This window comes from Cyanistes caeruleus, chromosome 2 (genome assembly GCF_971803275.1).
Source record: "Cyanistes caeruleus chromosome 2, bCyaCae1.hap1.1, whole genome shotgun sequence".
NCBI classification, from domain to species: Eukaryota; Metazoa; Chordata; class Aves; order Passeriformes; family Paridae; genus Cyanistes; species Cyanistes caeruleus.
This window is the reverse complement of record NC_141702.1, coordinates 48805661-48832806: the sequence shown is the minus strand read 5'-3', so window position 1 is coordinate 48832806 and position 27146 is coordinate 48805661. Positions and strand designations below refer to the sequence as shown.

General features: G+C 36.5%; 1 protein-coding gene across 2 annotated transcripts; it reads left to right on the top strand.

Annotated features, from left to right (window-relative positions):
* The first annotated feature begins 13 nt into the window (after positions 1–13).
* On the top strand, positions 14–26905 carry GOPC (golgi associated PDZ and coiled-coil motif containing). Of its 2 annotated transcripts, XM_023923994.2 has the most exons (9): positions 15–345; positions 13482–13646; positions 15931–15954; positions 19273–19448; positions 19731–19896; positions 21107–21202; positions 21967–22131; positions 22806–22986; positions 23511–26905. In XM_023923994.2, the coding sequence occupies exons 1-9, from the start codon at positions 73–75 to the stop codon at positions 23627–23629; spliced, it is 1365 nt and encodes a 454-aa protein (XP_023779762.2). In that variant the 5' UTR covers positions 15–72; the 3' UTR covers positions 23630–26905. The 2 variants fall into 2 exon arrangements, with proteins under 2 accessions (XP_023779763.2, XP_023779762.2); XM_023923995.2 differs by lacking the exon at positions 15931–15954 and having other exon boundaries at positions 14–345.
* Positions 26906–27146: the final 241 nt, after the last annotated feature.

Sequence of the window (27146 nt, the reverse complement as noted above, 5' to 3'; positions counted from 1 at the left end):
GCGGGGCCGGGAGCGCGGCGGGAGCGGCGCGGGCAGTGCCGTGTGAGGGGAGCGGGCGGCAGCGGCGGCACCATGTCGGCGGCGGGCGGTGGTCCCTGCGGTCCGGGCGCGGCCGGCCCGGCGGCGGCGGCGGGCGGCGGCGTGTCCATGTTCCGCTGGCTGGAGGTGCTGGAGAAGGAGTTCGACAAGGCGTTCGTGGACGTGGACCTGCTGCTGGGCGAGATCGACCCCGACCAGGCCGACATCACGTACGAGGGGCGGCAGAAGATGACGAGCCTGAGCTCGTGCTTCGCCCAGCTCTGCCACAAGGCTCAGACCGTGTCCCAGATCAACCACAAGCTGGAGGTGAGGGGCTGCCGTGGCACCGGGCGGGGCCGGGCCGGGGACGCATCCCCGGACATGCCGGGGTGGCCGTGCCCTGCCCCGGGGACACCAGGAGCTCCCCCGGGTTTCTTCCTGCTCGTTCCCTGCCCCGAAACAGCTACGGAAGATTCACCAGGCCCCGCGTTTTAGGATTCGGGCCTGGCCGCGGCCATCCTCCCTCTGGGTTTGGTAATTCCAGCTCTGGCATGGAGCGGTGCGTGCCAAAGGAGTTCTCTGTGATGGTGAAAGCAGGAATCTTGGGCAAGAGATACTGCTGACTGGTCTTCTCTTTTCAGTGAGTCAGGACGAGAGGACAGGGTGAAGCTTAAGATGCGCCAGGGAGGGTTTAGGCTGGACATTAGGAAGAAGTCCTTCACAGAAAGACTGGTTGGACATCGAAATGGGCTGTCGAGGGTGGTGATGGAGTCACCGTCCCTGGAGGTGTTTAAGGAAAGAGTCTGGTTGCCATAGTGGTGTTTGGTCACAGGTTGGACTTGATGATCCCAAAGTTCTTTTTGAGCCTAATTGATTCCTAGACTCTGATTTTGGAAAAGCTTGTAAAAGAAAGGACAAAGGCAAGATCGAAGTGCTTAAAGCTTAGAGTCAGTAGTCAAAATGAGGATATTGTTCCTCCTTACAAGTAAAGGAAACAGAAAAGTAGATTTGGGATGGACTTTGACAGGTCTTCTTGTTTCTTCACACTTCAAAGCAGATCAAATAGCTCTCTGCCAAGCTTAGAAACTGAAAATAATAGCAGGGGTCACACATTCTGTGAGGAGAATAATAACTGGCCTTCCTTTTGGAAGGTTTTTTTCATGCCTGATACAGAGTTTCAGTCAGTGGGAGAAAAAAAGCCAGAGCCAAGTTATCTGGTCCTGAAGCTGCTGAGAGGCAGGGCTGCAGGTCCTTTGGCCTGTGAAAAAACTGGAGTGCTCTGGGAGGAGATTCTGGAGAACTTTATGGTCATTTTGTATCTATCCAACCCGAGTGTCTTTGGTTTAGTAGGTTATTTAGGGTGTCCTCAGCAGGTGTGAATGTAAGCTGCCCTCTTGTCTTTTAATCACAATTAGAAGGCTTTTGATGTTTCTTTCTCAGTTACCTTTTGCCTGCACTAAAGCCTTCCATTTTCTTAATTGTCTCTTGTAGGCCATACTTTTTAGACTTCTACTGTTTGTTCTTTTAAATTTTAAGGGTAGAGGAATAAGAAGGGAAATTCTGAGACACCATGAAAATACGGGCTTTGTAAGAGCTTCAATAGACAGAATTCCCTTCTTTCAGTCCTCTGTGTTACACTTAGTATAATAAAAGAATTTTAAAGTCTTCTAGCAGCAGTGTGCTCTTCTGAAGGTAGGAACTTCAGTAGGAAGTAAAGTAAGTAGATTGTCTTTGGTTTTATTCAGGTTTCTTCCTGGTATGAAGACATTGTTATACAAAAGAACCCATGGAATTTTACAGAGGAGTAGGATTTTTCAGAGTAGAACAAAAATTTCATTAGACTAGGAGTTTTTTGCATCTTATTCTTTATTTCACCAGAATGCTTACTGTAGTGGTGTTTGTGTTCCTCTATGTGTTTGTGTTGGTATGCTGTCTTATATGTTTCAGTATTGGGGTGATATAGATATATATACATATATATATTTACACACACACACACACACACACATACAGTACCAACCTATAAAGTAGACTTCATGAAGTATAGTAAAAGGAGATTTATGAGTTTATGGTAGATAACCAGAATTTACTGCATATTGCACAGGCATGGTGGGTTGTTGTGTAGAGGCCTGTAAGCCAAGGGAATTTTTAGGTTATTTTAAGAGAATGGATTTGGATTTCTTTGAAAGGTCATTTCAAGCTTTAATATTTTGAAAGGAGGTTATATAACTCAGATCCTGAAAGGTTTTTTGTATCTAATTAAAATCATCAGGAGCACCTAAAGAACTGAAGATTTGTGCCTAAGTCTCTTAGGAGTTGAAGAGCCAAAAGCCCAGTTAGCGGCTGTTAATAATTAGCATATTTATTGTGTATATCTACACAATAGAGGTAGTTGTTTGATAAAAATGATATTGATAATGTAGAGTGAGTGGTTTGGAAGTGAATAAAAAGTCTTCCTTTGTAAAGTATTTTTATTACTCTGAGTAGTATTAGGCCTCATACATATAAAGGCATTTTTATCTTTCAAATAGACCTTTAGAAGACTTTAGTATTGCCTTGAATGTTGTTCATTTGAGGACCTCATGTTTATTGGAGCCATAAACTTGAAATGAAAGCTGCCATTTAAAATCTCCAAAAGATGGAGCTGCTCTGTTGAAAATGAGTGTCATGTCTTCTTACGTGCACAGATTTCTAGTCAAAAACTCCAGTGACCAATATGAAGAGTACAATTACATATTTTGGAAGAAATCACATCAATATGGCATTTAGGATGTGATTGGTGGTTTTACTTAGTGTTTATAATGCGAGTTACTGTACTTCATATAACTTTTAAGATTGCAATAATTTCCTAATAACTCACTGTTGTAACTTAATACTGCTTGTGCATTTTAATACAAAGCTTTTGTCGCAGTCACAAAAATGTGCTCTGTAATAGTTTACTTATGTACACTTATTCAAGCCAATAAACTAGATCCATCTTGAGAAATACTAAGATACTACAAATAAATCCTTTATTTGGATTGAAATAATACTTGGACTGAATCTAAATTTGTCTAAGGTTACTCCTGCAGCTGCATTTGACTGAATTTGTCGTACTGAATAAGTGATATTTTTTCATATAGGAAAAGAACAAAAAGTTATTAATATCATTCTGTTGTTTGTGGATACCATTTCCTCAACCAAAATTGATGAGTCTTATTATAACATCGAAGGCAAGAATAAAGAAATGCAGTTCAGACTTTGGTTTATCCACTTTATCAGCTTAATACACATTCTCTGATGGGTACAACCGCTTTTGAAAGGCACAGCTTGAGGTATGGTGGATGGAAGCTCCTGCTGTATGACTCCCCAAAAAAATTTTTGCCATCTTTCTATATATCTACTTCTAGAGAGAGGAATTTAGGTAAAATACTGCATGAAGGATGTTCCTGGATAGTGAAAGAAGTGTTCCAGGAAGGCAATAATGTTCCAAAGAGGCAGCTATATGTTGGTAATTCTGGGCCAGGTTATTTTTAGAAGGAGCCTGAAGGTATTTCAGATGCAAGGGGATGTATGCAAATAAATTTACTTGTGCTTAGCATGGTGGAAGTTTATAAATTTACTACTGTGCTAATAATATTTGCAGTCTTAAATTAAACTAATCATATGTGGAGGATAGGATTTATTTTTATAATTTTCCTGCTGGTCACAGTAGGACAGAGTTGAATTAAGTAGCTTGTCAAAGAGGAGAAAAAAAAAGTCTTTGGCAATACAAGCCATTGTATTTTCTGAGATCAGCCTCATTTCATTTTGAACAAATGGAGAAGTGTATCTTGTTAGTAGGATAGCAAGGATCTCAGTCTTTTAGAACTGGTGACAGACATTTAAAGGGGATTTTTTGTGATTCTGTATTGGAAAACTGTATAAATCAGCAGATGGAGGCTGTGGTCAGTGTGTGAGATTTCAGAAAATGTTTAACTGAGAAGCGGTTCATAGGTTTTGTTTTTCCTGTTTGACTGTTACTTGACTATGACATTGTCCAAATGCCCATTTCAAAAAATAAAAGTTCTGTGTATCTTCAGTTTTGTTGAAACAGAAGTAGGTCAATGTGCCAGTGAAAACTGAGCTTGACTTTGACTGCCAATCTGATTCTGCAATTTTAAATGAACAAGCTAGAAAGGAATGCTTGGTGAAGCACACCCTGTATCTTGGCAGATGTGTTAAGCCTGTGTATATGCTGAAGCTAAGGAAAACATGTATGTCTAAGAAGTTAAATGTAGTTTTATGTCTGTGATTAAATTGGAATAAGCGTGTTCAGAGGAACATGTTTCTATAAGCTGAATTCTTCTGTAGGTAACTCGTAACATATTCAGTTAAAGCACATATAGAATGATGTGGGTAATATGGAGCTATATATCTAAAAACCCCAACTGCAGTCTGGAAAAGCTAAATGTATGGCTTTATGTGTATGGTGACTTTCCATAAGCATTTAAGTCTATCTTACGGGACACACTGCTGAGGTATAGTCCTGCTCTTTTGTTTGGCAGTATTTTAATCAAGGTAGGACTATACACCTTCTTAGGAAGGTTTCTCTGGATTTTTTTTTCTGCCTCTCTCCTTTATTTTGTAGTGAGAAATGAACTTGTTGATGACCAAGGTACTATTTTTTGTCGATATGAGATATGTATCTATATACATATAGAATAGTTGCAATAGCTTATTTGCTTTTTTTCAAATGTCATTAGTATTTCCAGTAGTTACTGAGGTATTATTTTATTAATTGGACTTTTAATACTTTTTCTCTTTTGGAATAGAGATCTGTTGGTACTAGATGGAGTATACTTTTTTGAAATATCAGTGGAGTGAAATTTGGTCCAGCTAATTTGATATCTTAAAATGTGAGCATTTTTCACGTATTAAGGAAATACAGATTTACATGCATTTTTCCAGTCAGCTTATATACTAAGTTGTCATTAAGTGTGATACTTGTAACTTCTATCAGATTCATTATGCCCTTTCTAATTACAATTATGCCTATACTTAATTCATGTTTTCCTGTATCAGAAGCCTATATTCCTCTATACAAATTTAACTAGCCTACTTAATTTTCAGTATGTGGTAAAGTGTTTTCCTTTTCTGTCTCATTTGTTGGGAGCTGCCAAAGAGAAAGTGAGAGGAAACCAGTATGCTAGTTTATATTTCTTAGGTTTTTTTACTGAGTTATGTTGCATAGGTAGTATAGATTTCAAAATAACGATAATAGTAAAACTATTTATATGACTTCTAAGAACAGATTTGTGTCTTCCTGATAAACAACTAGAAGCATGAGCAACCTGACAAAAATAGTCATTGTGAAGAAGTCAGAAATTTCTCCCTGTCAGTAAAGTGGTTTTACAAAAAAGTGATTTGTTCTTCTGTGAAGGTGAAAACAGAATAAAACAGTCAAGCACAAAGTAAAACAGTAGCAAGAAACAGTACCCGGTATTTTAATGACAGAGGTGAAAAAGATCAGTCACAGGCATAAAATTGTTGGTGGACGTATCCATTTATGTAAATGGAAACCAAATTTTTAAGATGCTTTATTTAAGATGTGGTATTATTATTTATAGTTTAATTGTTGGGAGGAAAAATGTGAAGATAATTATATGTCCAGGATCGTCTTCAGCATCATACACTGCATTTTTGCCAAGACTACTTACATAGCTACACTACCATACTGTTTATTTATGGAGTCATTAGTCATATATTTTGTTTTTCATGTTCTTATTAGCTGCATGATAAAGACTGTTTTGTTAAATTTAGCGTTAGCTAAAAATTGAAGTCACAAAGGTCCTTTTTGGAGTCACAATAATAATGAAATAAAGGCTTTTAATATAATCTAATAATCTGTCAGTACAGTCTTTTCCAATACCTTGAAACATTTTCATTTTTGACAAGTGGTAAACACTGTGGTGAAATTGGGGGTTATCATAAAAAATACGGTTTCCAAGTGTATCATCTAATCAGAAACTCATTTTGTGCAGTGCTGTCACATTGTTTGGTTTTGCAGAGAGCACTATGAGATGAAACAGGGCTCTGCACTGCTCCATGGTTTCTCATTCAAAGCAGTCCATTAAACTTAATAGGGTTGTGTGACAAATTGCACCAAGTGCTGCTTAGTAGACTGGAATAATCAAATAGTCAAGGCTGAGGAAGAGTAGAGTGTTCTTGTCTTTTGGAGAGCTGCAGGCAAAGTGGTGAAGTGATATTGGTGAGATATGGAACCAATCCTTTCTTCAGGGAATTAGAGAAAGGTAATAATTATGAGCTCCAGCTACCTTCACATCAAGGGGTTGATGCAAAGTCAGGCGACCCCATGAAAAATTGGCATTATGTGGGCTGTGCAGGCCAGGTTCTGTTTCTGTTGTTGTTATCTGGTGTCTGAATATGTATCTGCAGGCTGTAGGAGATGCAGCTGTCATGTTGTAAAAAATTGTTTTCTGCCCTGCACTTGTGTAATGTTATGGGAACACTAAGGAATAACGTTTTCTTTGTTTGTAAAGCATAATTAAAGATTTTTATTCTTTTACCTGCATTTGCCTTCAAATGACGTTTCTGTCTTCTGAAAAATACAGCCAGAATGAAATGATAAGCGAATATGCTAGTGTCATATATTGATATTTATACTGCTTTTTTGTGCATATGCTAGGACAGAAGCCATGGAGTAATTGTAGCATTGTAGTGTGTGCTCTGTTGTGTTTCATGATCCTGGGTCCTGCAGCCTTTAAATCAAAAGGTTAATAGTCCTGATCAGGAGTGAATGTTGAAATACATAAATGCATATGCTGGTAAACTTTATGGAGTCTAGTATAAATTACATAAGGACATGCTGCTGAGGAAATAAAAGCACCTCATAAACTTGATTTGTCTGTGAATTTTGGTTTGATCCCACAGTAAGATACATAAGGACCTGTTCTTTAAAATTAGCTATTAAATATATATAGGTACAGCAGAGGTGTTTTATTAGTAACAGAATCAATGGAGCTTGGAAATCGTGTGATTTGTGGGGAATGGAAGTGTTGGGTACTTTCTCAAGTCACTAAGACCTCCTGATTCAGTCAGTTCTTGTTCTCTTGGAAACTCTTGGGAGTTTCCACATCACAGTGTCCTTTCCTTTGCCTTTTTGTCTCTACATTTTTTGGTTAGTTGGCTGGACACAAGACAGCAGCTCAGTCTTTAGCTCAGAACTGCATGTGTGCTGCCTTTATACCAGGCTGTCAGCTTCTATCTCTGTATGGGTTAAGCAAATTAGCTAAAGATCTGACTCTTTTCTCCCTCTGAAAGGGCACTAATCTGTCACTTACTAGCTGTTTAGTGCAAAAGTTGTATGTTGTAGGAACTTCAAGGATACACACCTTTACCCTTTTAATAGATTCATTTATATCTTGAAAATTATTCAGTTCAAATCAACAGGGAAGGAAGGTGAAATAGGGAGAAATGTAGACACACAGATGAAAAGATGGCACTAGATGGCCTTGCTTAGGTAACTAAAAAATTGTGAAATGTACTCCTAGTTTCTGGCAATTGGAGATTATATGGTGGAAAAAATAATCTTCAGAAAGACAGTTTTCAGACCTTTATAAGTTTAGGAGGCTTGATATAAGAATGAGTTAGGTGTACCCTAAAGACCTGAAATTAAACAAAAACTAAAGGCATTTGATGAGTGCTTGGCTTATGACTTTTAGTCATTTGAGGTTGGTAATGTTCCCTTTGCTGAAAAATCTGTGAGCTTCTACTGTGTTTGAATTATGCTTAGACTTTTTTTAAGCTAGAAATTCATATACCAATAAGTGCATTCGTTACACTTTGAGATAATTCAGGTCTTCCTCTCATTTTTACTTGGTGTGGTGAATAATGCCAGTCTTGCTCTAGTATTATGCAGGCCTATGACCCAGCTTCCCAATACAGCTTGGCTCCACTTTGAGTGCTCATGTCTGGACTATGTGTAAGTCATAGATATCTTTTATATCTATTAGCTCAAGTGAAACTCTTGTCCATATTGCAGAAGTTACTGCAGTGATAGCTCAGAAAATGAAAAAGCTTATCCCAAAACTAAACCTATCATCATTATTTTATCTAACGATGCCATCTCAGTTTGCCCCTCACTCCCCTGCAACTGCATTCCCTATCAGTAGTGGAGGTTTTTTCCTGTCACCATGCTATGTAAGTCACCATCATCCCTCTTTCTGCAGTTTTCTCAGTTTCTGTGTGTTCTCCCTCATGCTTTAGATCTTCAGAGGTTTCAGTATTGCTATCTTCTAGTGCCTCATTCAAGCAGTGATGCTTCCGAGCAGTCATACATAACTTGTGGTTTTAGCATGTCTGCTTCCTGTTGTGCACTTCTATGCACAGATACCTCTGTAATTGTACTTCTCTGTTACATTTATTCATCCTTTCCTTGATGTCTTTACATTGTTAGCTGTTCCGGGTAGGGTTTACATTCTTGTTCTTTACAATGTATAAACTTAGTAAAAGATCTTTGAGTATATCTCTATAGATCTAATAGAAATAAATTCTTTTTGGTTAGTTACTCTAAGTATTCTGGTAGAATGGTCACTTCTCTGTGAAAAATATGCAGATGAGAGTACAGACCATCATATGAAAAATGTGATATTAATTAATTGAAAGAGACTTAAATGCTAATATTTTGTTCTAAGACTCCTGATGCAAAACGCTAGTTAGGACTTTAGGAGCTCCATGACTATAAATGCTATTAACCCCAGCATTGAAGATGGCATTTATTTTATTGCCAGGTTAAAATACATATTCATTGTAAGATAATTGTAACAAACTCAATTATTTGATAATTTGTAACTGCTTGAACAGGAAATAAGACTTGTTGATTTAAAAGAGGACATCGTCTGGGCTCTTTTGCCTAGAGTATTGTTTTTTTTAATTTTTGACATGTTCTGTGGAATAAATATTAATTGCTTAATGCCATTATTTCTTTTATCTCCTATGAGAATAGAAAAGAGTACTTTATAAATTCTTGAGTTATTTCAGTTGAAATTGGCATTTAATTTTCATAGCTGCAAGATCTTTGAGAAATACAAAATACCTGGTAAATGGCAAAATATGTCCCAAAATTGACTAAATGTTTATGTAGCCTTTCTAAACTATTTTTCTGGTATCATCTGAATCAAAGGGTTAAAAGAACTTAGAAGCTAGGAATGTAGCTAGCAAGGCAGAGGCAATATATTTTGCTTAAGAGGGGTAGTCAAAACAATGCAAAGGATTAATAATTATTAGATGGACCTAATTGAGCTAAGGCAATATATTACTTGCTTGACATAGCTGTGTTTATAGAAGGAGACAAGAAAGATGAGCCATTGTGAAGATGAAGAAACTACAACTGCACCTGGGCCTAGAAACCAGCCAGAACCAGGATAGGGAGGCCTGGATTATGGCCAAAGGACTAGAGAGCCCACCAACAAGACAAAGGTGAAAAGTTTAACTTGAGAAAGAGGTTCCTGACCTCTTAGAAGACCACTGACCCCTTTCAAGACCCACCAGCTCAATTAGAAAGAAGCACTACACAGGCACTGGAGGACTTTGAGCTCATTTTAATATGAAGTGGGGCTAGGTGGAGTTAGGAAATGCATATGTATAGGCATAGTAAATGATTACCTGAATAGGCAAAATTTCAGTAGATAAAAGAGAGCAAGAGCTTTGTGGAGTTGCACACACATTTTCAGGAGGATACTCCTCGTGCTGCCTGACATTGTAATAAACATACCACTTTCTAACTTTAATTAGCTGGGGAGGCTTTTGTCTGTGTATCACATCTGGATGTTAGATTGTGTGGAAGATAAATGCTGAGTTTTGCTATTTGGTGAATTTGACCAAGATCTCAAGTAGACTTGTATTTAGAATTTAGAATAGCCTGTGGTGATAATCTGAAGCTTCATGTAGCTTCATGTCCTGCCTGCTTGATTAATTTACGTCTAGGTGTAGGTTTTCATGATTAAATACTACTTCCATGACCACAGTTTGGTCATGCTGTTTGCTGTGCATTGGCTGGGGCAGAGACACAAATGAGAGAGAAATCAAGGTGTAACCTTGCAGCGTGGTACTTGCTAATGTGTGGTAATTGCTGATCTGTATAGTTGTATTCTGCCCAGAAGGGTTCTTTTTTTGGCTGAATCAGCAAGTTACAGTTAAGAGGAGGTTATGAAAGTGAACACACTACCTTCTCTTCAACCTCTGCCCCTCATTGTTCCCTGTTCAAAGTTTCTGTTCTGTTTTTGTTGTTTGGTGGCTCTTCTTGGACTCATCTAACCATGAAGCTCAATGGTCTCCTGTGGGTGGACGTTAGTAACTTCTGCCCCCAGGTGACTTCTCTGCAAATTTTAGGGTAGTTGCAGGTGACAACCAAAATACATGGCATCTCTCTTTGACAGTCTTGTTGGAGAGTACATCCAAATTAAAGGATTAGTAGAGTTGCTTGTGCAGCATTAGTTTATCCTTATGTTTATCCTATTATGTTTATAGAAATCGAAATATAACATTATCTGGCACCATCTTTTTCTGCAGAGCCCTTGCCTCATTCAGTGAATGCTGCTCTGGGAAGGAATGGCCTTACTAATAGTCCTTGTTTGTGCTCACAGTTTCATCTGCTGTCTCTGGCCCATTCTTGGTTTTTACTGAGTAGCTTCCAAAATTGAAGATAGGTTAAATTTCTAACAGTCTTTTCATATGTTTTCTTTATAATAAATTGAGGGATTTTGGATTTTTAAAAGTGCTATTAAGAGTTATATAAAGGAAAATTAATTGAGCTGGCCAAGCTGAGCATGGTAGGACTTCTGTGAAGTAATACAAAGATTTGTCAGCCTTCATAGTGGTAGATCACAGGATATGAAAGCTGCTTGTTTTGTTTGCATTTTGGTGTGACTCTTGTGCCTGCATCTGTTCCTGGGGATAGATTTATAACTTTTCATAATGCGTTAAACAGATTAATTCCATCATACATGCATTTCTCATTTTTCTTTTTTTTATTTTGTGCTCTTCATTTATCGTAACCTTACAGTACCTGGAGGGAGGTGACAAGATGGGAGAGGGACTTTTTACAAGAGCATGTAGTGACAGAGCAGGCAGTGGTTTCACACTGAGAGTACTTTGAGATTGGATAATAGGAAAAAATTATTGTGAGGGTTGTGATGCACTGAAGCAGGTTGTCCCAAGTACCCCATTCCTGGAAGTGTTCAAGGCTAGGTTGAATGGAGCTCTGAGCATCCTGGTCTAGTGCAAGGTATCCCTGTCCATAGCAGGGGGGTTGGAACCAGGTCTTTAAGGTCCCTCTCAACCCAGGCCATTCTGTGATTCAATGATTCTATGATTAAAACAGCAGGATATTAATTTAAATGTTAGGTTATATGTGGGGTACTGTTTTTAATTTTTGTTAGTTTGACAGTCTTTTTGTGATACTTTTGGGGCATCATTTACCCTGCAAAGCTGGTGGCCATCATTCTTGATGCTTTGTTAATTGCATAGGGAAGTAAATTCAATTTTTTCTTCCCACCAGAACTCCAATTGCCCTTCTTCATTAGGTGAGGCTGGACAATATAAAATCAGTCTAATTTAGCTGTTCTGCCACTTTGCCATTCTACAGGTCTTTTGAATTAGAGTAGATGAGAGAGCGTGTGTGTGTGTATAAAAAAACAGTGAAAGTCAGCATGTTAGCTGTTAGAAAGGAGCAAGACAGTAGTGGTCTTATTTTTTTTTAAAGTAGGCTTAATATATACAGTATGTAATACTAACAAAATATTGTTATTATGTGAAATTGTGATTGGGTCAAACTGTGCCTTCATTATTAAGGTCTTCGTTATCTGCTCTGTACTGTATCATCAGCTTTTATGCTGGTGATATTTTCATTTTCTGGGTTAGTTCAGATGTGTGTCTGCTTTTGTTAGAAGGTAGGTAGACCGCAGCAGAGAGACTTTAACTGTGGCTGGTCACTGGGGACAACAATGCAGCTTTGTAAGTAGCTAATTTCTGTGAAATTACTTGGCTTTGTAGTATTTTAAATATCATCTTACTGCAAAAGGCAATTTCTGCTTTAGAGTTCTGAAAGGACTTGCAAATTTTTCAAGATTTTTTTGCTATTCTGGCAGTTGGAAGGTGAAAATGCATGCAGCTCCATTTCTTTGGCAAGAAGTAAGTGCTGGCCTGATCTGCTGAGGCTCTGCCTCAAGGGACAGGGAGGTAGTTCTGCTCTCTTCTGTCCTAGAGACGTGAGACTAAAGGGCATAGCCAAGAGGCAGGAAGGGAGATTGTTCTTCTTGGCAGCCACACACTGATCCATCTCATCAGATGCACTCTGGGTGCTCTGGATCACCTCTGGAAGTGCCTACTTCCCTCTGAATTACTCTGGGAGCTTGAGAGGGCTGTCTGTCTAAATGATATACCTGAAGTTAGACCCAGTAAACCCTCCCCATTGATAGTCAAATCCTTCCTGGTTTTTTTTCATTAACAGGTACAGACGTTTTTTTACCAAGCTGCCTTGTAACTTAAGTTTCACTATTAATTTGGATGATAGTACAGTGTTGTTAAAATACCTAAAACACTCTGCTTTAATATGAGAGGGCATTTTTTAAGAATTAGTCACTTTTTCATTTTGGTCTTTAGTTCCAAATCTTTTGGATGCAAAAACATACTCTGGGAATTTACCTAAAAATACCCTGAAATTCTGCGGGGTCTTTTTTGGCAAATAGTAGCTTTAAAACTTATCTAAATGTAGCTTATCTTTTAAAATACTACTTGAACTTGGATAACAAGTAACTTTGTAAACATGTTAGTATTTGTTCTTTCATTACAGATTTATACATGAAAACGGTTTTTGAAATGTTTCAAAACCACTTTTTTCTAGAGTTAATAGCTATTTCTTGTTTTCTACATCTGCATTTTAGGGGCATTTCCTGGCTTCTGATTTACCCAACTAATTTGCTATTTCATTTAATCTGTTGATAATAGACCAGCTGTAAATAGGATTATTTTACTTCAGCATTGGAGAAATAATTGTAATTTTTACTTTGAGCACCTTTTTTCAATAAGATTTAGTAATTTTACAATTTAAAATTATGTTTACATTGCTATGGGTGTAAATCCTACATAGTTTTAATGCCATTGCCTTGATTTGGAGTAGACAACAGTATCACATGCCATTGTCTAAATGAGGGAAAGCTCAGCTGTTGTTACTCTTGGGAATATGGTCATTTGGTGCTAGTTCTGTGGTTGCATGAATTTTGTGGCAAGAGGCTGGGGAGAAAATCCTGCAAATGATCCAGTGTTAAAGCTGGGCTACAGAGGAATGTGTGACAGCAGGTATTTTTAACCTGTATTCCACAGTGTACAGCATCCATGGACCAGCAAATGCTGTTATGTGTCACAGTTCTGGTGACCCCATTTAATCCTTGTTCTCATTACTATGATGGATTGTATCTTCACAGGCACAGTTGGTTGATCTGAAGTCTGAACTGACAGAAACACAGGCAGAGAAAGCAGTATTGGAAAAGGAAGTGCACGATCAGCTTTTGCAGCTGCACGCTGTTCAGCTTCAGCTACATGCCAAGACTGGTCAGAATGTTGACTCCGGGGCTATTAAAGCAAAACTGGTGAGTATGGAATTGAATGTGGGATTGTATTATTCTTCTTCCTCTCCTGGCTGAAGTTCTTCCTTGGAAGGTGTGAATAAGTGGATTACAAATTTTTATGTTAGAAATATTAACTTTTATGCTTTTAAGTAACACTTATAGTTGGTTGTTAGCAACCATTAAAAGAAGATGAATAATATCAGAATAAAGAATAAAGATTTGAGAAGGTTTTTTTAAATAAACCATTTTAAATATTTTCTGAAAGTAAAAAAATGAAAATGTCTTTGTGATTTATAAAGCTTTTCTGAAGACTGAAGTTGCAAAAGGTAATAGAAGAAGACTGTAATAGGAGCACTCAGTAAACTACATGTTTTTTTAAAACTCAGACCTTTACAAAGCCCACCAAGGTTAACAACAATTAATCTGTGCAGTTAGTTGACATTGACTGATAGCCTGAGCATAGACTGCCTTGTTACTAGCCACTTGTTACACACCACTGATTCGGGCTCTAATACTATATGACTTTGAAAATTAAAAGGTAGAATTGTGATTGTTGGTATGAATCAAAGTCTATCTCTGAACTTTCTACAACTGCTTCACAGTTTTGTTGCAAATACCTACTCCCAACATATGTTGAACATCAGATTAGTCTCTTTTGCTATTTTGTCCTGTTGATTAATATACGATAAAACACAGTAGTAATCTTTAAGTTTTAAAGGATGTCTAGGCTAATCACTGGACAGCAGGAGTAACTTTGTGTTTCAAATTCAAAAGCTGTAATTGATTAGAGCTGTCTTCCTAGGGCTACATAGTTGTATATTCAGTATAAGAGCAACATTTTCTGGATTGTCCACACATCATTTATTCTGTACTGAATTATGGCTGCAGTATGGTGAAGTTTATTTAGAGTTTTGAATAATTCTCATGGCTTTTAAATAAGCATTACTTAAAATATCACCAGCATTGTGTAAGTGTTAAACTGCAGGTTTACACGTAGAAAATTTTTTAAGTTTTTAAATTTAACGCATCACTGTGAGAGATTTTGGTCCCCAAATTTTCTTAGGCTTAACATCTGACTAACACAGAGACTAATACTTCTAAGCTTCTTGTTTCTCATTACCTTGTTATAAATGATTTCTAAAGATATATTAAATTCCCATGCTATTGACAGCAGTCTTTTTCCCACAGATGACAATAAATACATTTTAGATACATTGGTTCAGGTTTATGTATGTTGAAATTGAACTTTATTAACAGCTTAAATTGATATTCTCTGCTTAATTTCCTTTAGTTTTTCCTTTTTATAAATATGAGGACTAGTGTTTTGAGTTTGTTTTACTTTGCCTTTAGGGATTCATAGCTTTAATGAACAGAAGCTCAACTTTAAACTCTTCTAGATAAAGAAAGCTATGAAAGTTCACAAAGCTAGAACAAGCAAAACCGAGGCTGCTTAAATGACAATAAAATGGGACCTCTGATGTTTGGTAAATGAAACTGTTGTGTGGACCTTCTGGCAGTCAGAAGGTATCTGAGGGTAAAGAGGAACTGTGTCAACAGAATGTGCAATGGGGAAATAAAGTTCTACTAATTGACTTCCTGCTTTCTTGAGAGACAGACACTCTTGTTTTGTATGTAAACTCTTTAGACTCTTAGCATAAATGTATCTTCTGTAATCTGTAAAACTGTACATAGTGGTGAGCTAGGACATTTTAAAATATTTAGATTGCTAAGCAATTGATTAATGTGAAGGTCAGGCCAAATCTGTTTTTAGGAGTCGGGAATCTTCATAGTCCAATCATAATAACTGTGAGAAAGAATATGAAGTTGCCTAGTTGATTTTTTTTTTTTGTGTGTGTGTTTTTGCACTTGATGCCTTTTCTGATACTTCTGCCTGTCCTTTATGTCCCTCTTGTAACTCATATTATGTTGTTCTTTCTGAAAAGAAAAAAAAAATCTATTACCTGTATAATATTATATTACAGGATGGATTTTCTGTGTTTCTTTCATCTATATTGTATTATCTTGCTATTCTTTATAGAGATTCTTGGTATTTTAGGAAAAGGTATTGCTTTCAATACTATGCTAAAGCTAAGTTTTTAATAAGATTTTTAGTAAATTTCACTGCAAAATACTAAAATAGTTGCTAAATAGAATTGTAGCAGTGTGCTTGTTCTTTATGCCATTTAATGAAATACATAGTCTGCTGGTGAAGTCCTTTCGGAGTAAGTAATTTATATTTTTGCATTTTCTTGAAGTTCCTATTGCCTGTTTCTCTAATTATGGAACTCTTTTCTTCTGTCTTAAGTCTGTCCTTTCTGTGGATGAAATGGTAAGTATGCTGATTGCCTTTTTTTTTTATGTTTAAGCAGTGCTTTTTGTTTCGTGCAACAACTTATATCTGTGTTGGCCTCAGAAACTGGCAAAACAGATCTGGCTTTTTCCTTCTTCCCAACAGTTAGCATGATGCTGTGTAAAGAATTTCCTTTGCATTTTAATTTTTCTTTTCTAGATGTGGAGCCTTCTTTCCTAATTCTGTATGTATTCTGTTTATTATTGCTACAGCTAGTTTGGGGTGATATCTGGCAACTTGACATTCTGAAAGATTGTTCTGGCAGAGTCTCAAAAAAATGTTAAAGTGTTACACAATTGCTAAATCTTAAACACTGTACACATCTATGAGTGTAATACGAAGTATTCTGCACGTTGTATTTTTGAAAAAACCATCTTTTTTCCTCCTTATTTTTTTCATGGGCATGATTTAATATGGTTTACACTGGCTGTTGTAACAGCCAAAAGCATATGAACTCAATAATACATAGATATAAAGAAAAAGTGAAGCAAACTTGACTTTTATCTTCTCACAGTGATAGACTTGAAAGGTTTTTAAACAGCTTTTCTGCTTTTGTTACATGCTTTGTTATTATTACTCAGTATCTGGTTTTTTGAAAAGCCACAGGATAGCTGGTAACTTTAAACTTTAGTCTTCAACCTTGCTGTAACTTTTATTTTTTTTACATTACCAACAGAAAATACATTTTCTGTTTTCAGAATCTGTGCCTTACTATGAACACTGGAAAGCATGAAACTGTTCTATAACTTAACTTCCTTGATTTTTTTAAACATTTTTGAGACATTTGTCAGATATTTTGACAAAAGATCTCATTTTGTCATTCCAAACAGGACATGCTCTTTCAGGACATCTTCAGAGATTCTGTATTGAAAACCTTTTAATTTTTTATTTTTTATTTTTTTTTAATTCATGTGGCGATCAGTTGGAGACAGTCCATAGAAGACTGGATTCTGGGTGTAATTTTGAACCTCTGTCACAAAAGAGTAGTCATAATAATGGAGAAAATAAGAAGAAGACATTTCTAGCATGTTTTACAATACAAGGATTTTGCCTTGTATTTTTGGTGTAACATTTAAAATGCATGACTAAAAGTGATCCTACTTAGAAATTTAACATTTGGCTTCCTGTTTAATTTAAACAGCAAATCAAGTTCAGAGAAAATCAGTGGACAATCTGAGTCTGGATGAGGGTATTTAAGCTGGCGAATTTGTATAAATACTATAAAATGTGCTGCATGAAATTCACTGGTATAATAAAGAATCTTTGATCACTTCAGCAGTTCACTTTTCTGAGGGAAGTTGGAATATGCCTATCTTAAATTCTAGTCTTTGTATTTGTCAAATAAAAGATGTCCTAAAAGTGGACAAACAGGGAGCCTGTACTACTATTTAGATCACCTTAATGCAATATTGACAGTAGGAACAGAGCTAACAGGAACACTGTATTTGTATATGGACTTTGTAGCTGCTGTAAAACTGGTGTTAAGTCTGAACTGTGACTGTTCTTACTCCTCAAGTGTGTGGCAGAGACAACACAGCATGGTGGCACTCTTAAATACTTGTACTGAAAAGAGCCCAAGACCAAAATAATAATAGAAAGAACTGGTATAATCTTAGAAACTCCTATTCCTAAAATGTAGATTAGTCAAAATTCTTGGCTTAAGAGTGATCCTGCAATTCAGAAAGAGATTTGCTGCAGAGTCATTTTCACAAGACAACTCCAACCCAAAGGCCAGAGACCAGAAGTGGCTTTGTGTAACATGTTTTCTAACATGCCTATGGAGCCAAACTTGATCTGAAAGTGGGTCATCATGGGAATTGCAGGAAGTGAAATGCTAGTGATTTCAAGCAATCCTTGAGCTGCTCCTGATGAGCACTGTGCTGGGCAATTCTTGACCAACATGTACTCTCTTCTTCTAAACTAATAGAAATTTTTAACAGATGAGAGAGGTAGTAGAGTTTATCAAGTTCAGAGTTGACTTTCTGGCACAGTCAGTAAATGCTTCCATATATCTGTTGTGAAAATAACTGCATTTGGAAGGACCAACCTTTTGTAATTTCTCAAATGTTGTAAAATTGATCATATTAATGGTTTTATATCCAGGCTTGGAATAGTGAATAGCATATGCACAATTTGATAACAGATTTGTCTTGCCAGTTCTGTAAAATTTTGTATCTGTCCTGTTGCTTCTTTAGTAGCAAAACTTCATGGTTTTATTTAACAATGTAATTGGTACATCTACAGAGAAGGGGTTTTTTTGGGTATTCCAGATGTCTTCAGAAATGCATTATGACGAACTTAGTTTTTATTGCTGTTTCAGTTGACAGCCATTTTTGAAAGGAAACAGTGTTAGACCCTGTGTCTTTACTATTTTCCTGGTTTTTGGTGGGGGGTTTCCCCCACTTGGTAAAAGGGATGCTGAGCAAGATATAAAAGATACAAGTTATCTATCAAGCATGCTCTCCTTAAAGTAGATTTTGTAGATTAGCGATCTAATTCCATTTGCAGCAGTACCCTGGGTATTAGAAAAGGTAATGACTATGTAGTCTCTTTACATTTGGGATGGAGCAATGTGGGACTAATTTATATTTCCATAAAACCTTTTTCAGGGGGTGAGGCACAGAGAGATAGCTTGCTTCAAGTGTGGTTTTAGTGTGGGTTTTGTTTTTGTTTTGTTTGGCTGTTGTTTGGTTTGGGTTTTTTTAACAGAGCTATTTTGTGCTAATTTTCTTCCGATTTTGTCAGGGTGGACTTCGTGTGTAGAATCCTTGGCTTTATTTATGTGGTCTTCAGATGCTAATCTGGAAATGTCTCTGGCTGGACATTTCTTGGTTGTTTGCATGAAAATAATTTTAATTTTAAGGACATATGGACTTATGTTTCCATATCATCATCATCATAGTTAAAGAATTTAGGTAAATTGAAATATTTAGTAGCTTTGTAGTTATTCTTTAATTTTAAAAACAGTATTGCTTAACTTTGAATGTCCTATTTGCAAGACAAGAAAATGTAAGGATGATATTCAGGCTACTTAAATTTTACCACCTTTGTGTAGCATAGTATGCAAACCACTAGCTGTAGTGCCAGAGTCCCTGTTTACTTTTATCTTTTTTTTTAATTTCTCTTCCTGCATGCATGTCTTGTACAAAGGAAAATAATTTCATATTGTGTATGCAGAAACAGTAAGTGTTCTTTCATTATTAACTTGGATAAAAGCTTTTTAACATTCTTTTCTTGGTTTTTTTTTTTGTTTGTTTGTTTGTTTGGGTTGTTTGTTTTTTTTTTGTCATTGTAAAGGAGAGAGAACTTGAAGCTAACAAGAAGGAAAAAGTGAAAGAAGCTCAGCTGGAAGCTGAGGTGAAGTTGCTGAGGAAGGAGAATGAAGCGCTTCGTAGACATATAGCTGTGCTCCAGGCTGAGGTTTATGGAGCAAGATTGGCAGCCAAGTATTTAGATAAGGAGCTAGCTGGAAGGTATGTGAAGTCAATCCATGTCCCCTAGCATAAGATGTTTGTTGTTGTTTCCTTCCTTTGCATCCCCAAGGGTAGGTTCAAGGTTAATACTAAGTAGGAAAAGCCTCATGTTTCCACTTAATTAACAAAAGGAAGAGCAAAAATCCCCAGGGTTCTTGCACCGAGTTGCTGCGTGACCATGTGCTGTAGCCACATGAGGTGTATTGAGGTGTAGGAGTCCTGCAGTGCCTTGCTTTTCCAGCTGTAATGCAGCGTTGTTTTACTCTCTTTGCCACTATGTAGGGTCCAGCAGATTCAGTTACTGGGCCGGGATATGAAAGGACCTGCTCACGACAAGCTGTGGAATCAGCTGGAAGCAGAAATACACCTTCACCGCCACAAAACTGTTATTAGAGCTTGTCGAGGTCGGAATGATCTCAAACGACCAATGCAAGCACCACCAGGACATGTGAGTTGAAAAGATGAGCCATTCCTCCATGATTTCCAGACATGAGTTACTTCTTCATCTTTGTGATTGTTTTCATTTCAGTGTTGTGGTTTTTCATGTCACTTGTAAATATGTCGTTCTTTTGTATGCTAAAGGACAGTTCTGTGCTGAATAGCATATCCCTCTAAATGGCCACAGAAAATGATACAATTCCTTTGATTTACCTAGGAGCACTCAGTCCTTCTGAAAACTGAGCCTCTGATATAAATATGTGTTTATGTGTATATTAACAGCAGAATTTTGTAAAGTAGGTTTCAAAATGGTGGATCTAACTTATTTGCAAACCAAGAATAAAGTTTTTAGCATTAGATTGAACTGAAATAGATTTTAATTTCTTTTCTTAAAAGGCCAGATAAATTGACACTGTAAAAGAATTATTTGTAGGCTTTTGTTTTTGTTCTTCCTAAAGGTACTTTTTGAAACAAAGCTTTTAAGCAGCATTTCTCTGCAGGTATATTTGGTAGAACTCACCCAACTTGGCACGTCTTGTTAATCATCCCAGTGTTCAGTGCCTAAATCCAGACATTTTCAGCAAAGTGCTTTTCTTTGATGTGTTCTAAATACCTTAATTGGTCAGATGGGTCTTACTGCTTATGTTGCTAATTGCATATAAAACATTGGTGGACAAATACATGTATTTGTGATTTTAAAGGTATGCATAATGGCATCAGTGACTTAACAAAAGGAAAAAACAAACCTTGATTTATTTAGTCTCTCTTTTGGATTTGTGTTCAATGGCTTTTGGTGTGGTTTATTTTTATTACAATAAAAATAAACTCAAGCAAGCAACCTCTTCCTTGGGAGTATATTACATCATCTTCCGCCATTTGGTTACTTTTAGGATGAGTTTACATCATATAACATGTCATGTAGTGCCTTATTAATATGTGGCTGATTTCCTTCTTTTGAAGTTAAGTTCTGGGTTGTGCATTAATCAGCAGTGAAGTAATTTAAATAATTATTCTCATCAGGGGTGCATAATGAGGAATCTTTTCTGATTTCATTCCCTTTCTGTAAAGGGGCACTGTAAATTTTTTCTGCCTGGAGCTAGTCTGAAACTGTTGCTCATAACACTGCATGTATATAATTGCAAAAACCCAAAACGCTGAAATGCATCAGTTTTTGGGTCACATGTTTATGCTTGTGCTGTGTTTGTTTTTTATCAAATTAGGATCCTGATACCTTAAAGAAGAGTCAAGGTGTTGGTCCAATCAGGAAAGTTTTGCTAGTTAAAGAAGACCATGAAGGACTAGGAATTTCAATCACAGTAAATATTTATATTTATTTTCTTTGACACAGAAGCAGCAATTCAAGTTTGTATTCCTACTTCTTTTAAATATGGATCAGGAAATGTATGGTTAGAACAAATGAAAAAGCATACACAAATCCATAACTATGATCATAGAACTTTAAGAGTCATTTTGATAGATTAGGAAACAGATAATTGCTACTTTATGTTAAACTTAATATTTTGGCTTAATGTGTAGGTATAGACACTTTAGCAGATTAGCCAGTGGTGATTCCAGGTGTAAGTATTAGAAACCAGAGACAATCTGAGACCTGACTTCCAAAGTTTAGCTGTTGTGATTATAACTTTTTTTAAAGTACCTGTATTGGCATCTCTCACCTAACAAACGCTATGTAAACTTTTTGCAACAAATTTGGAAAATTTTGACTATTTTACTTTTATTCTAAATATGAATACTGTTTCTTGCAAGTCAATATGGTGCCTGATATGCTTTTTTTAGTGAGGTTTTCTGCTTTTCATTAGTTTATATATGATTTTATAGCTTTATTAGTATTCAGAATGGTGTGCTTTGACTTTGAGTACATATTTGAAATTTTCCATTCTTCTGTGGGGAGAAGAATTAAGGGAAGCAGCTCACACATTCTTAAACATTCTTTGTTTGAAGAATGATTTCTAATTTTCTAAAATAGAAATTGAAATAAGCACTTTAGGAACTATATCTGAATGTCAATTTTATGTTAAAAGGCATCTCAGTTAATTAAAATTTGCTTTTTTTTTAATAGGGTGGGAAGGAGCATGGTGTTCCAATACTGATCTCTGAAATTCATCCTGGGCAGCCTGCTGATCGATGTGGAGGACTGCATGTTGGTGATGCTATTCTGGCAGTAAATGGAGTTAATCTAAGAGATGCCAAACATAAAGAAGCTGTAACTATTCTTTCCCAGCAGGTCAGTTTGGACCTCTTATCCATAGGCATGTTTAGGTGCTTCATGTGTTCTGCCTGCTAAATTACCTCAAATTTTAATGTTTCCTGTTAAGTACAGTGTAATCCTAAGCTACAGTGATTCTTGAGGCTCTGACACCTTACACTTAATTCTCATATGTTTTGCAATTTAAGGAGAAAAAAGCTAGGTCAGTAGTGGTTCAGTTAAACATGTATTGGCTAATCATTATTCAGTAAGGCTGATGAGAATCAATTTATTACATTGCACAACAGAAATAACTTATTTAGTGACATATATTTTACTCTTATGACTGAGCAGCACCAGCCAAACTATGTTTCTCATATGCTTTGTGGTCTAGAATCTTCCTGATTTGCTTCCCATTTTCAGACAGTTAACAGGTGTGTTTAAATGATCAGAAAACTTCCTCTTTAGAAATCACTGTTTGAAATGTACTGGCAGATAAGAAATATGGGTAGTTTTGGTAAAGCTTAGCTATAGAGCTGTTCTACTTTAGTGGGTAAAAACTCAAATTCCTATCCAAAATATTCAACACAACTGTTCACAATATGTGTTTACAACAGTAAGATGTATTTGTTTTAGTAACCTATCTCATCTTGGTAATCCTGCTGGATAGCTGTGTGGTAGTAAGTAAATTTGTATTTTTGGCTGTATTTTAGAGAGGTGAAATTGAATTTGAAGTAGTGTACGTTGCTCCAGAAGTTGATTCAGATGATGAAAATGTAGAATATGAGGATGAGAGTGGACACCGTTACCGTTTATATCTTGATGAATTGGAAGAAGGTGCGAATTCAAGTTCTAATAGGAAAGATGCAAATGTGGATGTCAAACCCTCACAAGGTAAACCTTCTAAAATGTGTTAAAATGCAGTTTAATTCTGAAGTCTCAATATGTAAACCTATTTCTGGGAAAATACTGTTTTTATATTCATTTTAAAATTAATCTGCTGTCAATTCAATTAACCTGCTAATAGACTGTCAGTTCATCTGGTTGGTCCCTCACTGTTTGGCCTGGTTTACTTAGATACAGCTGAATTAACTGAATTAACTTATGAACTTTTTTCATGGGCATCTTTTCCCAAAGGTTGAAATTCAAATTTATTCTTATCTTTTCCTACCTCTGACTCGGAGTTGTTAATTCCCCTTAACACTTCATGTTGGTGGCTTTTTCAGATACATTTTTTAAATCAGACGAGCAAAGAAACAGTTCCTATTTTCCTGCCATACTGTGTTCTGCTAAAAACCTGTCAGCTTTAATTTTAGTAGTCATTTGAGCAAACATTCCAGCTTTTGAAACAAGGATCACTGATCTGTCCTTCCCAAGATTACTTCTTTCCTTAAATCGATTTTCTTTTTAACTTGCAGTGTTTGATAAGAAGCCAAGTATTGATGGACATGAAAATGGAGACCTGGGGAATTCAGTGGAAGCTTCATTAGAAGACACTGCACCCAAATTAGCCCGTTCTGCTGAGTCTTTATCCTAAAAACAAACAATCAAAAAAAAAAAAGCAAAACCTGGACAGATCCCATCTTTGGGAACAATTGATAATCAATATTGGCTGCTTAAAGTTGCATATACTAGTGTAGGTTGTAAAAGGATGATTAAATGTCAAAAGGAACTGTATTACTGTTGCCTGGAAAAAAGGCGGTTACCTCAGGGCTTCATTGTGAGCAATTCTAAATGTGGAAAACTGTCTTTTGCGTGACACACAGTAGTTACTGAACACACAGCATGTAAAATGAATTTCTTTTAGTAATAAAAGAGTAGTCCCACCAAAGCGTGGGATTTTTAAAGTGGACAACCTCAGTACTTCCACTTTTAAACTCATTGATGTCCCTAAGGAAGCAGAATAACGTGTGACCAGCCTCATTTTGACCCTTGGATGTTTTAAAGGGACACCTGATGTTCACTTTGGTGTGAAACATGCTTTAACCCTAGACAGATGGGGGTGGGAGGATGGACACTTGTTCCATTGCATCCATTTGTTTTGTATTTAGGATTTTTGAGCTATAACTTTAAAAAACACTTTTTTTTTTCTCGGAATAGTAAAGATGAGAGCTTTTATTTGAGCAAAGACTATCAAAACCCACATAAGCAGTGGTGTGCTTGCTAATCATGATCATTCAGCCCATGGTAATTTTATGAGTGAGGTTTTTTGATTTGTTGTTTTTATTTAAATTCACCACCATTTGTTCCATTTAAAACTTGCTGCAAAAGTAGTTAAACAGAGTAGGATGGGGTTTTAAAAGTGAAATTAGTGGAAAAATTACTCACAATTAATGTGAGCCCTTTGGTATTTTTTTCTGAGCATCATCAATTTAGCGTTTGTTTTTGAATGGATATGGTTACTGCTAATGTAGAGTTGTTTGAGTTGGTCATCATTAGCTTGACCTTATGAAATGATGAGTGCTTTTGATGCATACTGAACGTACTCATTTCACTTTAAAATAATCCTTAAAGAAGTAGAAGTTGAGTGCACAATACTTTACAGGAGGTTCTCAGAATCATACGGTGCCTGGCCCTATCTGTGTTATGTTATGGCAGTCCTGTTAACCTATAATTGTCTTACTGTTGAAGCAAAATGTTACTCCCTTTGTGAGAGCAGTGTATCTTAAAATAGTTTTTTATTGGTGTACATCTAAAGGCCCCTGGCATGGCTGCAGATGGGGAAGTTGAGGATGGTGTCTCGAACAGTTTCTTACGCTCCATTTGTAGCTCTCTTGGTGAAGTGCAGCACACTCCACAGACAAACTCTACATTGTCTTCACACTTACTATTTCAGCATGCAGTGCCATCTTTCCTGTTCACTGCAGGCTGTTGAACTGTAATGTAAAATGGTTTTGTACATTGAAAGAGGAACTAATGTGAAAAGACATCCTTGCAAGTGGTAAGTGTAGGGTATAAATACATAAGAAAAAACCTCAAAGGCCTTTAGAGTAACATCAATTAATCTTATGTTCTAAGTTGTGATGTAGAACACAGTTACCTTGTCTCTCCTAGGAGCACTATATATATATATATATATATGTTTATAGAAAAAGCCTAAAAATGTATATACTTTATTCAAAGATTTTGCTATTTATGAATCCCTTAACTTTGCTATTTACACGATCATTCTGTGTGTGTGTGTGCGTGCATGAGTTCCACTTACTCAGTGGAGTAACATTATTTGGTTCATTTTTTGTACTAGTGTTTGTCGTACAGCATACTGTTGAAGGTTTTTAAAATAGTCAAGGCTGTACAGTTTTCACCGAACAGAAACTAGTATTTAAAAATAAAGCTGTGTGAAGAAGAAACAGGTCCCCAGGCATGTTTCTTTTTCTGAAGCTTCAGAAACTTGAGGACACATTGGCTCTGTGTTAGCAGATGAATCCACTGCCAGAACTTTTGCATCCAGATTTGTGTTTTTACCACAGCTACTCAAGCAGAGTGCCCTCTGAATCTGTCTGTGGCCTGGAACAGTCAGTGTCCTCTCTGTCAGGAAGGGACAGTTCAAAGCTGTGGTCATCTTGTCTTTGAAAATCATTGCTGTGTGAAATCTTCCTGCAGTTCATAGAAATTAGTCCAACTAGGCTTGTAACTTTTTAAAAAGACATTCAATTTTCCTGTATAGTTTCCCTTTATTTGAGGGAAAGGTGAAATTTTTTATTTATTTTCTCTTCTTTACTTTGTGGCACACTGTATTTTCTGTTCAATGGATTTGATCAGTTTTAGCCTGAAGTGGAAGAATGTTTCTAGAGTTATTTTCCTAACATTCCTAATCTGCCAGTTTCACATGATGCTGTGCTCTCTTCTTCCTCTGCTGGACCTTTTCTCTTTATTTTTATCTCTGTATGAGATCAACAGAAGGAACAATTGCTGAGGAAAATGACTGGGAGTAGACATATCAGGTAGCAGTAAATTATCACCAGATTTTCTTCCCAGCAGTTTTTATAGTCCTGCTTAGGAAGCTGTGAATGGGAGGATTTTGTTCAGACACTGCAGTCTGTCTCCACGTACACTGTACTTGTTACCAGTACAGATTTAATATACTGGTTTATTTGCAATCATACTGAAATGCTTAGAGATTAATATTTAAACTGAGAAGTTTTGCAAGTTGAGATTTCCAGATTCAATGGACAAATGTGTATTCTCCCCTTTGTCAGTAACTGGAAGACTCAGTCCTGCTGAATCCCAGAGGCTGAATGAGTTAGACTTGGAAAAATTTCTAAGGAAAGTCAGTGTTCAGACTTCATTTTTATTTTTTCAAGTGTAAAACAGTTTACTTGCGTGTGTATATATATTTTTACTTAAAAAAATAAAATAATATTCTAAAGCTGATTTTGCAATTTTTTTGGTATATAATTCCTTTCCTATTAAAATCTTCAGTAAGACAATTGTATTTTAAGCTAAGGGTGGACAGTGTTTGTTGGCATCTGGGACCAATGTTAATTAAAAGCATGTAAGATAAGGAAAGTGTTTTACGGCAATAAATTTAACTCTGATTGAAGGTTGTATCTAGTATTTCCTTTGTAGAAGTGTATTCTTGGTGGTGAAGAGGGTTTGTATCCATCTCAATATATGTTAATCCACAGTTGTATCAAACAAAATACAGGTATTTATTGTATTTGTCCAAACATAATTACATCATGGGTTACTCTCATTTCTGTAGCAGATAGAACATTTTGCAAAACATGTATACACCTGGCTAAGCTGAATATATTTTTATTAGCCTGTAAATAAATATACTCTTCTGCATTGCACTGATTTCTGAACCTAATTCAGAGTTGTATTTCATTTTCTTCTCTTTTTATATATAAAGAAGACCTAATCCTGTGTGGTTTTTGTCTGTTGAGCATGTAGTCCACACCTGGCCAAAAAGCTAATATGGGGGAAGCCAAAACAGCATAATGTGAAGTCTGACTCTAATCTAGTCTTGGCTGGCAGTAGTTAAGAGCAAAATACATTTTTTTGAAAGACACAGTTACAGGACATATCTCAAATTTCGTTGAGATGCATTT